The sequence below is a fragment of the Aspergillus heteromorphus genome (assembly GCF_003184545.1).
Source record: "Aspergillus heteromorphus CBS 117.55 chromosome Unknown BO70scaffold_9, whole genome shotgun sequence".
Lineage (NCBI taxonomy): Eukaryota > Fungi > Ascomycota > Eurotiomycetes > Eurotiales > Aspergillaceae > Aspergillus > Aspergillus heteromorphus.
In genome coordinates this window covers 1,014,252-1,029,382 of record NW_020290414.1, presented here as the reverse complement: position 1 = coordinate 1,029,382, position 15,131 = coordinate 1,014,252, and the positions used below count along the sequence as shown (strand labels likewise).

The following is a 15,131-nucleotide window of genomic DNA, read 5'->3' as shown; positions in this document are numbered from 1 at the left end:
GACGATGTCGCGTTTGTGTTTGTGTGGCGATGCGGATGGCCCGATGCTGGTGACCGCGACGCTGCGGAGCTGGATGGATGACACGGCCAGTAACGACTATACTTACGTGCCCAGTACGATGCTACAACCGGGGGCGGGTCTAGATCGCGTTCGACCGCTAGCGTGCGCGGTAGCGTGCGTGGATGTCGCTGGGAAGCATCGCGTGCCACATACAGTCTTCACACGCCAGAGAGCAACTGTCAACACTCCAGTCTGTCTGGGTTCGGAGAGTCGGGCGTCTGGAAGCTCATGTCGCCACAAAGCTTTCGAGGAATTAACTCGTCGGTAGAAAGGCCTGGAGGAGAGCTTCTTGGGGTGGAAATTGACTCGGACTCGGTCAATGTGAAGTCTATCCTATCCGAAGGTCTGGTTCCGTTGACGTCCGAGACTGCTTTTCCAAGCGAGCACTGAGTCAATTATTCAGCGGGGCGATCCAAATAAACCAACGCAGCGGGAGTGTGGCCTGCTTGCTCTATGGCATTGATATCATGAGTCTGGTGGGATGCAAGTTCGGGGTGGGTAGGTCCCCCGATGCTGCCGGTGCCGAGGTGCTCGTTCCATGACGATTCTGGTCCAGGTGGTTAGTTACTACACGTGATACCATGTGGGCAGTTATTGTATCCAGCTGGGTAGCTAGGTGGAGCTAGGTGGCGATATCCTATAGCCGGGTGTGCCATCGGGCGAGGCATCAGGAGTAGCTTGGTAGCTGGCTATCTTGGCCGCTCAAGATGGCATGTGCATCAGCTCCAAATATCTTGAATACCGACGAAATCAGCCTATTATATTCTAGAACAGCTTCTAGACTCTGTTCTCACTTACCAGCATATCACATCTACACCATCCCACCCCAACTACACACACTACACCCAAACACAAGAGAACCGAACCACAACCCCAATCCATTAATAGCGCACTAAAAAGAACCATCCCTACCAACCCATTTTCATGCACCAAGACAGTGGCTTTAAGGAAAAAAGAAGAAGAAGAAGAAAAAAAAAAAAAGGCAACGCGCTACTCCCTCTGCAAAAGCACCAAGACGCCCATAATCCCCAACATGACGGTCTTCAACCACGGATGCTCCGACAAGAGAATAGTCACGTAGCCCACGAAGGGAATATACCCGAACACGCTACCGACGACATCGTCGCGATCGAGATAATCCTGGCCCTGGGCGTAGAGTTCCGTGTCATCCGCGATATTGTTGTCGCCTTTCGTGAGGAGTTTCGAATCAGACCTGCCAGGAAACCGAACCAAGCCGACCGCGTTAGCTAGCTGTGTATTCCGCCGGCGCAATTTTTGGATATGATATGAAGCACGAATTCCACGGGGATGAATTGGGGGAGAGGGAAGGGGGAGAACCGTACCCGCTGCCAAACTGCCTCACGACGCGATGGACGATGGGTATTTCCTTATCCTTGACCTGGTAGACGACGATCTCGCCGATGTTCAAGGAGGCCTGGTTGTTGCGGAGGAAGAGGAGGTCGCCGCGCTGGAAGGCAGGTTCCATGGATCCACTGAGGACGACGACGATGGGGCTGGGGGAGCTGGTGAGGACGGAGAGGCCCTTCCACATCTATTTGTTGCGTTGCGGTGCATGGGTTAGCGATAGCTTCGGGGGTGGGGGTTGAGGGGGTGCGCGACGGACCATAAAGGCGGTGCTCAGGACCAGCCCGAAGTTGAGGATCTGGACGGCAGTCTGCCGTACATTCTGGATTCCGGACAGCATGGTTGCGATGAGGATGTTGGGGGGGTTGCTGGGAGGTTGATAGGTGGCCTTGTCGTCGTCGCGCGCCGCGGTGATGCTCATGTAAGCGGCGGGAGTGGCAGACGGACGGTGGTGGGCACGTGATGGGATGGATGGGGCTGGGTGGGTGTCGCTGCTGTGCGACGGGGCTAGACAGGGAGGACAGTGACACAAAAACAATATCTGGGGCAGGCAAGTATAAATTGGTGAAGAAGGCACGTCAAGGCATGAGAAAATGGCCAAAATTGATGCAAAAACAAAAAGGAAAAAAAACATACAACAGAAGGGATTCGCTGGTGGTCACCCACCCAACTACTAACCTCCCGGCGTGTGGCTTAAGTACGGCTGAGCGGACGGGAAGCCCTGTTCTCCACACCCTATGGTCGTATGTACAAGACTTACAATTGAATCAAATTATATAGTACAAATGAAGTCTTAAATAGAAGAAGAGACAAAGGGGGATGAGGGGAGATAGGATAGAATAGAGGTTGGTGGGAGTATCTGGATATGACATGTTATTTGGGAGAGTAGGGTAGGGTAGTGGATGGACCAGGCATATGGATATGCCGGACCATAATCATCTTTGTGGTATTACGGTTATTATATATATAATCAAGTGGAAGGAGTTCAACTCGATATGGTCATCAAAAATTGAAAGGTTTGATTTCCCACGTAAGTAACTGTAGTCAATATGAATATTTTTGACAAGTACCCTCTGCTAACCTTACTCCCCGTCTATTGATCTTGTGGTTGTGGTTGTCTGGATTGCGGGGGAAAGTTGAAGGGCGAAACAGCCGCCAAGCACTTGTAGTGAATGGAATTGGATCGTGTACTCACTTTCTTTTCTTTTCTTTTCTTTTACTCACCATGTATCATGAGAAATCCCCCTTATGCCGAAGGATGACGCTACAAGATTTTAGTCGGAGAAAACCCACCGGACAGGGAAAAGCCCACTGCGGAGAGGAGAGGAGAGGTTGAATACTGGATCTGCCTGGATGAGATGATCTCAAGTCCACAAGTATGTCGCTTTATACCTCTGGTAAGTCGCCGTCACTCCACGGAAGATGTAGTCAACCCCTCCCCCTTTCCATCATGGAGCATCCAACTAATTCCAGCATACTATCAAGTATCCCGGACACTATATCCCATCACCCGTGCAGCGACACGACATTATTCTACAGCAACAGCAAGATCGAAGATAGAAGCCAAAACAGCACATTCGCACAGAAGCGAAAGGGATTCGAACTCGTTATCAATTACTGCAAGGCCCAAAAACGCGGTGGAACATGTCCTGTACGCACCCACAACCACAACCCAGATTACAACAACAGGGCCCATATGAATGAATATGATGTGATAGCAAGCTAACCAACCCACCCACAGAACCACATTCGACCAGATCGTGAACTGGGCACGCCAGGGCTCGTTATGGCCGCTTAGCTTCGGGCTCGCCTGCTGCGCGATCGAAATGATGCACGTCTCGATGCCACGGTACGATCAGGACCGCCTGGGGGTCATCTTCCGCGCCTCGCCCCGCCAGGCGGACGTCATGATCGTGGCGGGGACGGTGACGAATAAAATGGCACCGGCGCTGAGGCAATGCTACGATCAAATGCCGGATCCGAAATGGGTGATCAGCATGGGGAGCTGTGCGAATGGGGGCGGATACTACCATGACAGCTATAGTGTGGTCAGGGGGGTGGATCGGATTGTGCCCGTGGATATCTATGTGCCTGGTTGTCCCCCGACACCCGAGGCGTTGCTGTATGGGATCTTCCAGCTGCAGAAGAAGATGCGGAGGACGAAGGTCACCAGGATGTGGTATCGCGGGTGATGGACCTAGCCTAGAAAGTTGTATTGGATCAAGCATCGAGGGTATTCCGGTCAAGGGCCAAGTGATGGTGGGACTTAGTCTATGTAGCCAGAACCAGTGACACCAACCACTCCATCCACCTGCAGGGATTGTCCGGCCAAGCCTCGTATCGTGGCCTTCAACCAGGCCCGACAGAAAAAGCCTCACCCTTTACTCTGGGCATACAAGCAAGTGGCGGAGTTCGTGTTCCTCCAAGGCTGGGTTGGAAGTTTGTTCGACGACACTTCATCTCCCGTGCCAACACGATGTCAACATGGAATGTCTGGGCCGACCGATGTGGGCGAAGAGCAGGTGTACAACCACAGAACCGGAATGGACGGCTGCAGCATCCGCTATCACGGTCCCATACATCGATCTGGGTTATTGGTCTGGATCTAGTGCGAATAGTGACATCAAGATTGAAGGCTCAAGCCCGGTCTAGATCTGGGGATGTTGTCTATAAATGACCGGTGAATCCTCGACTACTTGCTTTCTTTTTCCACCATCAGATCATCACCATCAGATCATCAATCCCAGACAGAAAAGACTACAGACCATCCATCCAAAATGCAGTTCAAGACCATCTTCGGTGTCCTCGCCGCCGCCAGCCTCGCGGCTGCCGCTCCCGCCCCGGACACGGAGGACGAGATCAAAATTGTCGCACGGGCAGCACCGATCGACTTCTATTGTAAAGGAGCATTTGTATCAGGCGTTGCTGGAACCGGATGTGGAGCGAGTCGTAAGTTCGGGGGGATCCTCCAAGGTCCAGGGAATGAAGTCTAACAGTGATCAAGCGCTGGATAAGACCCAGGCCAAAAAGCTCACCTGCGCAGATGGCAAATATGCTGGCTTTCCCAATCCCGTGAGTTTGCTTCCACCGTTGCAGCACCTGGTCGGGCCTCTGACATCGAAGCAGTTGTTACCTAACGTCTGGGTTTCGTACGTTGTCTGCCTGTAAGGTCGGGGCATTGCTGTCAGACGTTGCGGAATCCTTCTGGCACACCATGACCTGGGAGATGGGACGGATAGTACTGTTTTTGAAGGCTGTTTGGAACTCTGGAGACCCTGGAAACTCGGAAACCCAAGATCAAATGTATCCAACTCCTGCTTTATTTATTATTTTACCTTTGAGAGAAATATGATTGTCGTTTAGTCCTGCATTCCAACCCCAAGGTGACATCATCAAAAGGCACTAAGAGAGTAAAGGTTATACGATAAACGCCTATAGAGAGGGAGAACCAGACTGCCCTGTTTCAGAATAAAAAGAACAATACCACCAGGACAATAAAGAGAGTTTCGATCTCTTTTGGTCTGAACCCCGCGTGGACTCGTATTTCTGCGGGGGGGGGGGGGGACGGAATTGACTTCCCCGGCGTGAACACGAGGGGCTGTCCGAAAGCTTAACTGTCTAACTAACTACAAATCGTACCAGGGATGTTCCCACTGCAATTCATATAAAGTATATCTGAGTCTCTTGATCTGCATACATACAATACATACAGTACATGAAAGCTGTATACGCCAGCCACCGCAGTCCATTTCCATGGCGCCCAACCCCAATCCCAAGGGTAGCTACCGTCAACCCTATAAGACTTCCCCGTGGCTTTGCTGATACCAAGTTCCTTCGACTCCGCACCCGAACGCTTATCTTCTCGTCCAGCTGGATCATGAATCCGCTGACCCCCCCACAAATATCCCACCCACAAATCCCGCAAAAAGCTTCCGCGACCGTGTCCCACCCGGCATGAAAATAGTGTGGATGTCGGTCCCCCCAAAAAAAAAACAAGAAATATGGCCAAAAAACTGTGAAAAAAAGAATTATACATGCGACAGGAGGGATTCGCTGGTGGTCACCCACCCAACTACTAACCTCCCGGCGTGTGGCTTAAGTACGGCTGAGCGGACGGGAAGCCCTGTTCTCCACACCCTATGGTCGCATGTACTAGACACTGGAAGATAGAGGGTGGTATAGTGCATTGCCCTTGCCCATGGATGGGATGGGATAGGGCTTTCGGGGGCTATCCGCTGACTAGTTACTATATCATGCTTTATGGATAGAGGTTGAGGAATGGGTGTGTATTATTGTAGAAATGGATATAAGTCTAGTCTATGGTAACATAACAATATCCTATAAAGGGTATAACTACTCCTCTCTCAGAAGAGGACCTCTCTTCAACGGCTGCATCACCGTGAACGGCAACGTCGGGGGAAGCTCATCCTGAGCCCAGTGGACGATCCCATGTCTCAGCCAATGCGCATACGTGCCGGGCACATTATCCGACCCTTCAGTTTCCTTCCACAGCGACCCCAGCGTCGCACTCATGACCTTCAAGATATAGCCATGGGCCAGCTTGAACCCGAAGCTCTTCGACAGACAGGCCTCGACAATCTCACGCGCCTGTTTCTGGTCCGTCGTCTCCGCCTCGCCCTCCGCAGGCAGCGACAAAGACATCAGCTCGAACGCCTTCTTTCCATCCCAGTTCGTTATCTGGTTGATAAGCTGCGAGCCGACCATGAACTCGATGCCGTAGATATGGTCCGCGACGTATTGGGGCCCGTCCCAGCTATCCTCCTCGTCGACCAGCCCCATGACCAGCGTCATGGCCTGGCCCTGGATAATATAGTCGGTCAACTCCTTGCACGCCTTCTCGTCCATATCCGGACTACCCTTGATCAGCTCCAGGTCCTTCAACAACGGACTCGCGTGCATGCCCTCGGTACTCGTCTTCCCGTCCCACAGCTTCAGCAGCAGACGATGCGACCGTTCAAAAAGCGGGTTATTCGGCCTGGCCATGAGGAAGTAATTCGTGAGGCTGCGCTCATCGATGCCCCCGCAGTTGTAGGAGAGGAGGTCGAAGCGCGAGTCCGGGTTGGCGACGGTCTCGCGCCAGATGCGATCCACGTCGCCGATCTGGATCATGCCGACGTCGGCGTAGATGCCGCCGTAGGTGAGGAGGAGGGGGAGACGGACGAGGTCGGAGGTGTGCTGCTTGGCGTAGTCGCCGGAGATGGTGCCGTCTGCGAAGGCGCGGGGGAAGTTCTTCGGGTCGTGGATGTCGAGGTAGTTGGCGACGTTGAGGGGGGAGGACGGCTGGCGGTCGAGGACTCGGATGGCCCAGCCGGCCTTGGAGAAGCGTCGGTACCAGGTACGCACGTTGCGCTGTGTGTAAGGGTGCATGTTGGCGTAGCCACTGTGCCAGAAGAACCAGACGTTTTTCTCGTCGGTAACGGGGCTGGGGTGCAGGAGGGCATGGTCGATCGAGGAGTCCGGGCGGAGGTCGAGCTCGTGTTCTGGGATGGGGTGGACGCCTGCGGGGAGGTGGTATTGTTGCTGGCTGGGAGAGCCCATTGTGTGGTGGTTTGGAGTGGTGGTTGTGGCGTCTGGCATTAATGGGGTGGCTGGTTTGTGTATTGGGAGTTGTGTGGGCGTCAAACTGTGGTTGATGTTGATCTCAGCATTCGAGAACCGGCTCCGTATTTGTATGCGATATGGCTTTGGTGCCATTGCCCGATCCGGTAAGTCTGGCGGCCCACATGGTGTTGAGGCGATGCGGGAAGTCGGCGTGAGCCAGCATGACTCATAATGAGGCACTCGAAAGAGGCGGATAAGGGAAGATCTCGCCAATGATAAGCAGTCCAGCCAGGTAAGTCAGTCTTTGCTGTCAGATCTTAGCGTATCAAAAATGCATGGCTCATTTCTCGCCACCTGCGCTCGCTCAATCTCGAAAACTTCCATTCCAGGCGTGCGTTGCGAGGCTTTTTAGTGTCCTGCAACCTGCAACTTGCAAGTTGGTTGGAGCCGGCCGTGGGTCCGTTCTAGACCCCTCTGGACTTGGGCCCTTTGCAATACTACCCGTAACGGGTTAGCGTTGTAATCGACTCGCGACTCGCGACCGCTGCTGCTTCAGCTTCCTGGCATGAAATGCGTCCATTTCATGGATAGTCATTCAAAATTATAGAAAATCCATCGCTTAAGATAATGATCTGTCTCGATTATGCAGGAAATAGCATCGTTTCGTGGTTTTGTCCAAGTAACCGTAGGTACTTCCCTGCTTCGACTTGGCAGATCTCAAGTGGCAGGAACGGCTGTGAAACCAGACTTGCCTACCTACAGTACTCTGTATGTAGAACTTATGTCAATGTTTCTACACGCGGCTGGAAGTGAATGCATCCTTCCCTACGCGTCACCACGACACGTCCCCATTGGGCAGGACTCGAGGGTGGATTTTCGCGATTCGTTTGACCTCTCGCTCGTCCCAGGCCTACCATTGGTCTGCTGGTGATCATATCAGATTGATATCGGCTGGTGGCAGGGCGGCTTCTAGGCCTGATACTATGAGTAAGTATGATCCTCTGGTACATATCACGGAGGCAAGATATTCGCTCTGCTTTCTACGCCGTATCAACTTGAGAGATCCAGCGCGCTCTCGTGACTGGGGATTGACACGTCACATCGGGAGTTGCTAGCAGAGGCTCGTCACGCCGATTTCCAAGGAGAGTTCCAATACACTATTGTAACCCTTTTGATGTGAAGGATGTGTTTGTACACGGGTTGGGAATTTTCTTGGTAACTAAGTAACCATAGCAAAAAGACAACAAAAATACCCCCGGTCCCACAAGTATATATCTCCGCACACCAGAGACATTCGCTCATGTCACATTGCATACACAGAAACAACTTCCCCAATGGACCAAAAATTATCACTAAGCCGCTCAAATGAACATTAAAAGCAACCTAGCCTTCTCAAATTATCAAAACACCCTCGGCGTAGCCAACTAGAAAGATGTCGAAAGATCAATGACATCACAAGAGCAACAAACGGCACTAAGTTAACGCACGTACTTGAAACACTAAAACGACCAGCCTTCAACAAATCAGCCCGGCTAGCTCAATCGGCAGAGCGTGAGACTCTTAATCTCAAGGTTGCGGGTTCAACCCCCGCGTTGGGCTTTCTTTTTTGCTCCTTATTTTTCTGTCCAAGCGACTTGTATCGCCCTCCCCATCATTTCATTTTTTTTTTCATTCCCCCCATGGTGGTCGTTCCCCGCGAAGCGCACATCGAATTTACGTGATGCTGACAGATCAGAAACATAGCCAGTGGCTGCCACGCGCACATTAATCACTCACTCATACTGCCGTCCTTGAGCCCTGCTTACGACAAAAATCGCTCGACCGCCATCAGCACTAGGGCAGACAACCAAAATGGCACACCATAGACATCGCCCAGCAGATGACCCATCCAAACCCAGTGACGCGCCACCCAAACTCTATAGACCAGAGATCAGGCAGAAACGAGGCAGCCACAGCAGCGGATGAACAGAAACCGCCGACGGGGATATCGGAGACAGCCGCGGACTCGGCCTTCGGATAGTAACACATCTCCGACACCCCGGATAAATACCCAGACAGCAGCACGTCCATCATACCCGTAGATCACACAAGTACAACCATCACTTCCCTTCCCTCCATCCAGCAATCTCTCGACCCCCAAAGTCAAAGTCTCGTCCCACTATGGCACCCCTCATCGGCCTGATAACCTGCAGCCAGCGCACACCGCGCGCAGGCCCACAAATCAGCGCCTTCATCCACAAGGCGATCCTCGAATCACACCCCACCGCCAACGTCCAGACCATCGACCTCGCGGAATGGAACCTGCCCCTGTACAACGAGCCGGGGATTCCGTCGTTCATCAGCTCGGCGGACGGATACGTGCACGAGCACACCAGGGCCTGGTCACGGGAGATATCGCGCTACGAGGCCTTTGTCTTCGTCACCCCGCAGTATAACTGGGGGTATCCGGCCAGCATCAAGAATGCGATTGATTATCTGTACAACGAGTGGAAGGGGAAGCCCGCGTTGGTGGCGAGCTATGGGGGACATGGTGGGGGGAAGGCCGCGGCGCAGTTGAGGCAGGTGTTGGAGGGGCTGAGGATGAGGCCGTTGGAGAGGATGGTCGCGCTGACATTTCCTGGGAAGGAGGATGGGTTGAAGGCGACGAAGGGAGAGGATTTGGGGCTGGAAGGTGAGGCGGGGTTCTGGGATGGGGAGAAGGAGGGGATTCAGGAGGCGTTTGGGGAGTTGGTGAGTGCGGTCGAGGGGGGAGTGAGTGAGTAAGCGAGATCGTGGGATTGGGGGGGATATGCCATTTCCTGTATATGGGTTGTGCGTGGGATGAGTGCCCCATCGGGTAGGGTATAGATTGATTGATCTCTTGCTCTGGGTTGTGATTTTGCATTTGGCATGGTTAGGATAGAAACGCCGTCACGAGTCTTCAAAGTCCTGCAGAAGACAATACCAGGGTGGTGCATTTTCATGTGATGTCAACTTGTCGATATACCGGAGAAGAATGTAGAGATACCCACATGCTAAGGTGTTTCTGTAGTTGCACAAATCAGTCCATATTCACATGTAAAGTATCCAGGATAGCAGGATAGCGCAATCGACTCATGACTGTCCGCAGTTGACAAACCGGTAGGCTAGAAGAGAGCCCCCTTCCATGGAGAGACAGGAGAAGTGATGTTCAAATCCAGAGTTTAAGACTTGTTACTCTTTGCTGACCCTGGATCATGTGCCTACTGCACGAGATGCTGGGGCAAGGTCAGGGTTGAGCTGGGCGGCTGGTGATCACTCCATGTTCCACAGCCCGACCTTTAATCAGATCCCCTGCCAGTCATTGATCAGTATACCGGAAACGGCACTGGGATGTGAGCTCACTGGGTGAATTCTCCAATTCGCTCTATAAGTAGCCCTGCGCAGGTTGCTTGCCGTAAAGCTGATCTCTCCCACCGATGGCATCTTTAGCCAGATTAGACATTGACACTTGCCAGCTTCCCTACACATCCATGACCTGACCAGTCATCCCGATGCTCCTCCTTTCTGCGATATTTTACTCTTTCGCAGGCTTCTCGCTTGCAGCGACCGCCCTCCCATCCTCTGACAACCACACCATCGAGGAAACAATAACCTGCGATGTTTGCATTATCGGAGGGGGAGGCTCAGGCACATACGCTGCGATTCGACTCAAAGATGAAGGAAAGCACGTGGTGGTAGTCGAGCGAAACAACCGTCTGGGGGGCCACACGGAGACATATTACCTCCCGGATGGCAGCCACGTCGACTACGGGGTCGAAGGGGCCTTCAACGACCAGGTATCCAGGAACTTCTTCACCCGCCTCGGGGTGAAGTGGAAGCAACTCGTCCCTCTGAAAAAAAGAACCGACTACGTCGACTTCACCACAGGGGAACGCGTAGACCCCCCGAGTGGTCTCATCGAGACCGGGGTGGCCACGTTTCTCTATCGCAGCGCAATCAAGCAATACACCTTCCTCAACAAAGGGGTGTACGACCTCCCTGACCCCGTACCGGAGGATCTCGTCCGTCCATTTGGAGAATTTATGCAGAAGAACTCCCTCGAGGCGGCCATACCAATGGTATTCTTCTTTGGGCAGAATGTGGGGAATCTCCTCGAGATGCCTCTCTTATATGCCGTCCAGAACTTTGGGGTCCCGCACATCGACGCCCTGGTCCAGGGCTATATCACACCACTCAACGGCGTGTACGAGCTGTTTCGGAAGGCAGGGAGGATTCTAGGCTCAGACGTGCTTTTCCAGACCACGGTGGCTGAGGCGAAGCGATCCGATTCCGGGGTTGAGCTGACAGTGGAGCATACGGACGGCAGTCGCAAACTGATCAAGGCTAAAAAGCTCCTGATCACCATCCCCCCGATCATGAAAAACCTCAAGGACTTTGACCTCGACGAAACCGAAACGGAGCTCTTCAAAAAGTGGTTCTGGAGAACGTACTACGTCGCCGTTCTCAACAACACCGGCCTCCCGGACGCCATTTATGTCTCGAATGCGGACCCTGGAACGGGACCGGGTAACCTGCCTCAAATGCCGTTTGATTATCTGTTGCAGTATATGGGGGTCTCGGGATATCCGACCAGCAAGTTAGTCGGGGATATGAACTTCACAGCGGAGGAGGCGAAGAAGCTTCTTATATCGGATTTCTCCCGGATGAAGAGGAAGGCCACGTATCCGATCCAGAATCCCGAAATCGTGGCGTTTGAGGATCACTCGCCCGAGACGCTGATGGTGACGCCGGAGGAGATTCGCAATGGCTATTATCGGAAGCTGTATGCGCTGCAGGGGAGGCGAAACACTTACTACACTGGATTGACGTTTTGCTCGGATTATACGTCGCTGCTGTGGGGGTACACCAATACAGTGCTGGACAAGATGGGCTGAGTGGTGCTATACCAATCTGTGCCATAAATAGCCCGTTCCAACCATAGTAGTAATTCAGTTATTCCCAGGTGATCTCTCCCCATGATGCGAAACAAGCGTGCAAGGATGGACGAGAGGAGTGGGAGCAAAGAAAGGGTGAGGGGCTGGAAGCTGGCTGAAGGACAACCCTGGCAGTGCACGGTTGTGTACATAATTCCATGGCTGACACGTCTCGATGCCCCACGCCTATCCTACAACCACTTTTCAAATGTCCTTAAAATTTCCACTGCTTGCTTCGAATTCACATATTTATTGATAAATTATGCTCCAAATGTCCCGCTGAAGATGGGGGACATATCTAACTCAAAACATACTCGATCAGAATGTTTCCAACCAAACAGCTACTCTTTATACACTTCTAGCAAGATTTCCGTCAAACCGACAACAACATCCGATATGGTGTAGTGGCTAACATCGCCGTCTCTCACACGGCAGCCGGGGGTTCGATTCCCCCTATCGGAGCACAATTCTTCTTTTTTTGTTGTGGAGTCATTCTTCGTCCTTCTTGGCGGGATCCATTCTTGGGCCCTATCAAGGCGTACAGCATCGAATCGAGGAAATCTACATCGCTGACACAAGGAGCAGGGTCAATTGGGCCGGTAGACCTTGCCATAATTCTTGTTATCACCCACGACTCCTCAAATTACTATACAATCGGGTACGGCAACGCAATTGATCCACCAAACGCGTCACAAAATTCCCCAATCGCGAACAAAAAAAGGGAAGACAGTCTGTCGATGAAGATTAGTCCATTTTGGACCAATCTGGTCGGGTTTAATAAAGAGCCCGAACTCTTGGTCTCCTTGCTGTGGTGGGCGTATGTTGCCTTTACCATGCCACTGCTCGGGTTGACTATGGGTGCGTTCTTAGGCGGCGGAGGAAGAGGACCTCGTGGTGAATTGAGCATGGAGGTTTGAGGTAATCAGAATTAACTGATGATCCCCATCAAATTTAGATTGTCGAATCTGGTCGGAGAACACCTACAGTGACCTGTATGTGGATGTCTACCACTGGCCCTAATTCCATTGACTGCATTCACGCGTAGGCCCTTCTACAACATTAAATCCATGGGCTATATCCCGATTCCACTCCCTTGAAATTTCTTGGAGTTCCATACCTATCTCCATGAAACTCTTATTGGCCGCCCTGCGACCAGACAAGCTTCTGGTGTTCAAGCATCAATTGCCCGAATCTATATCCCAAGGATTTTGGCCACTCAAACGCAGTGTTTATCATGAACATAAAGCTTCTATATAATACGTGGCGCCAGACTAGCATTGCAAGCAGGTAACATGAACGAATAAAAAAAAACCCCAAATTGGGGCGTTGGGCTGAGGTTGGCTTGCGAACTCTGGAGATGGAGATGTCCACATCAATCGGTGTCTCATCCTTTTTTATTTTTATTTTTATTTTTTTTTCATCTCGCAGGACAGCAACATCCCTGGCACAGTGCTCGATATTACTGCAAGTCTTCAAGGTACTGGTCCTGTTTCCACTCGAAAACAAAGATAGGCTACTGGAAGACAGAAGACATAGGCTTCTTTTCTCCCCATCTGAAAGAACACTGCACAGTGAAGCATATTGACAATGATCCAGGATTACATCTCACGCGATAAGATGCGGTACAGATAGAGATGTTTCCCATATTCCTCCTACTATGCCAGGCGCCTATGAAACCTCTGTAGCTTTACTCCCCATATTAGATCGGGAGTACAGCAAAGCGACCCGATGAGAAGTTATATCGGTCCTGTGCAGCGTGAGATATCCGAAGCGCGAGGCTAAAGGGGGTTAAAACACATCCCACTTTGATCTGATTCACTATGTGGCTAGAGGAGGACCACCAGGGGAAAAGGGAAGGCTATTTTGGGACTTTAATTTAATTAACGGTTGCTTGCTAGATGACATCAATACTCGAACAACATAAGGGAAAAAAAATCCACCTGGTGTACTGGAGCAGACCTGATAGAAACAGGCTGAATCGAGACAGTTGAAACAACGGTAGATAGGGCGTGACCATTAGAAAACCTTCTCCCCAAATCCTAGCGACAGCAAAGAACAATCCAAACTCCGACAATATCTCATAGCTTGTGCACAAGAGCATCGAAAAAACCCCAATCACCCCTGTCCAATATGCTTCTTACCATCGCACAAGTGCACACCGGCAACCATTCCATTCGAGGTCGGAGCCCAAGTCAAGTACGACGCGAGGGTATCCTCATTGCACTGTAGACCAGTGTTCGTGCAATTATCCTTCTCATCTTCATCCTCATCTTCGTCCTCCTCATCCTCCTCCTCATCCACCTTCTCCTTATCTTCCTCCTCCTCAAACCACTCCTCGTCGCCGTTGTCGCCACCATCCTCCTCAAACGCCTCCTCATTCAAGAACTCATAAACCCCGTCCTCTTCATCAGTCAACTCCTGCCCCCAAGTACCCTCAAGCTTCCCCTCAAACTCATGATATCTCTCGCAGAGACGACCCACAAACTTGGTCGCAGCACGAACGCCACAACGATCCAACTTCCTTCCCCAAGCCTCCCAGAACGCCTCAGAGAGGGAATGAGTCTCCACCGAGCCCATCGCGTCCAAAACCGCCTGAAAGGCATCCGCATCCCCCCTCGCCTGGAAGTTCCCATCCACCAAAGCATGCTCAAACACCCGCAACTGATTTCCATAGTCCCTCTCCAGCACCCGACGACAGATCACGTAGTCCCAGCACAGGAGCAGGGAGTCGCGTCTCGGGTCCATGTAGAACGAGCCCATCGGGAGGGTGGAATGGATGATTGGAACGTAGCGTCTCAAGGTGTGGATGCGAGATTCCTGGCAGATCCAGAGGGCGACGGGTCCGCGATAAGACGGCTGGATGGCGGTGTGGTTGAGGATGCGGAAGTAGTCTGTCTCCACGAAGACGGAGAAAGGTGCGGCGGGGAAGAGATGATGGACTATGCCTTGGTCGTCGCCGTCTTCGTTGCGGACTGCGGTCATCGTGTGCGAGATGACGCGCGGCTCGGGCCAGGTGTACTCCCAGACCTGAAGGCGTAGCTCTGGGGGCAGGCGGAAGAGGCTCGAGGCATGGGGATCGGTGGATCCATACAATGTTGATGCAGTGAAGGGGGAGGGGGTTAAGTGGAGAGGAGACCGGATGGGGAACTCTTTTCTCATCACGTCGATGTGTCCCATGTGGGTGTTCTTGAGGATGGGACGGTCAGGCAT

At 52.2% G+C, this 15,131-nt stretch overlaps 7 protein-coding genes and 2 non-coding genes across 9 annotated transcripts; 6 read left to right on the top strand and 3 right to left on the bottom strand.

The window, feature by feature from the left end:
- Positions 1-4: 4 nt before the first annotated feature.
- BO70DRAFT_395735 (uncharacterized protein) lies at positions 5-450 on the top strand (the record flags this gene model as incomplete). Its single annotated transcript, XM_025546560.1, has 2 exons — positions 5-174; positions 252-450. The coding sequence occupies 2 exons, from the start codon at positions 5-7 to the stop codon at positions 448-450; spliced, it is 369 nt and encodes a 122-aa protein (XP_025400406.1).
- Positions 451-1,040: 590 nt separating this feature from the next.
- On the bottom strand, positions 1,041-1,796 carry sec11 (signal peptidase complex catalytic subunit SEC11). The gene is made up of 3 exons (XM_025543040.1): positions 1,685-1,796; positions 1,404-1,612; positions 1,041-1,273 (listed from the first exon to the last, which is right to left on the bottom strand). The coding sequence occupies exons 1-3, from the start codon at positions 1,763-1,765 to the stop codon at positions 1,051-1,053; spliced, it is 513 nt and encodes a 170-aa protein (XP_025400405.1). The 5' UTR covers positions 1,766-1,796; the 3' UTR covers positions 1,041-1,050.
- Positions 1,797-2,783: 987 nt separating this feature from the next.
- On the top strand, positions 2,784-3,617 carry BO70DRAFT_289625 (NuoB/complex I 20 kDa subunit family protein; the record flags this gene model as incomplete). Its single annotated transcript, XM_025539321.1, has 2 exons — positions 2,784-3,076; positions 3,167-3,617. The coding sequence occupies 2 exons, from the start codon at positions 2,784-2,786 to the stop codon at positions 3,615-3,617; spliced, it is 744 nt and encodes a 247-aa protein (XP_025400404.1).
- A 585-nt stretch (positions 3,618-4,202) lies between these two features.
- Positions 4,203-5,383, top strand: BO70DRAFT_352165 (uncharacterized protein; the record flags this gene model as incomplete). The annotated part of the gene is made up of 4 exons (XM_025541782.1): positions 4,203-4,374; positions 4,430-4,497; positions 5,068-5,094; positions 5,138-5,383. 4 exons carry the CDS (start codon positions 4,203-4,205, stop codon positions 5,381-5,383), a joined length of 513 nt encoding a protein of 170 aa, XP_025400403.1.
- A 336-nt stretch (positions 5,384-5,719) lies between these two features.
- On the bottom strand, positions 5,720-7,070 carry BO70DRAFT_361426 (uncharacterized protein). Its single transcript, XM_025543039.1, has one exon. The coding sequence runs from the start codon at positions 6,982-6,984 to the stop codon at positions 5,779-5,781; it is 1,206 nt and encodes a 401-aa protein (XP_025400402.1). The 5' UTR covers positions 6,985-7,070; the 3' UTR covers positions 5,720-5,778.
- A 1,443-nt stretch (positions 7,071-8,513) lies between these two features.
- On the top strand, positions 8,514-8,586 carry BO70DRAFT_t133. The gene has a single exon. It is a non-coding gene; the product is annotated as a tRNA-Lys (tRNA).
- Positions 8,587-9,147: 561 nt separating this feature from the next.
- Positions 9,148-11,882, top strand: BO70DRAFT_395730 (uncharacterized protein; the record flags this gene model as incomplete). The annotated part of the gene is made up of 2 exons (XM_025546559.1): positions 9,148-9,742; positions 10,492-11,882. The coding sequence occupies 2 exons, from the start codon at positions 9,148-9,150 to the stop codon at positions 11,880-11,882; spliced, it is 1,986 nt and encodes a 661-aa protein (XP_025400401.1).
- A 429-nt stretch (positions 11,883-12,311) lies between these two features.
- BO70DRAFT_t134 lies at positions 12,312-12,383 on the top strand. Its single transcript has one exon. It is a non-coding gene; the product is annotated as a tRNA-Glu (tRNA).
- A 1,653-nt stretch (positions 12,384-14,036) lies between these two features.
- On the bottom strand, positions 14,037-15,131 carry BO70DRAFT_424420 (2EXR domain-containing protein; the record flags this gene model as incomplete). Its single annotated transcript, XM_025547623.1, has 1 exon — positions 14,037-15,131. One exon carries the CDS (start codon positions 15,129-15,131, stop codon positions 14,037-14,039), a length of 1,095 nt encoding a protein of 364 aa, XP_025400400.1.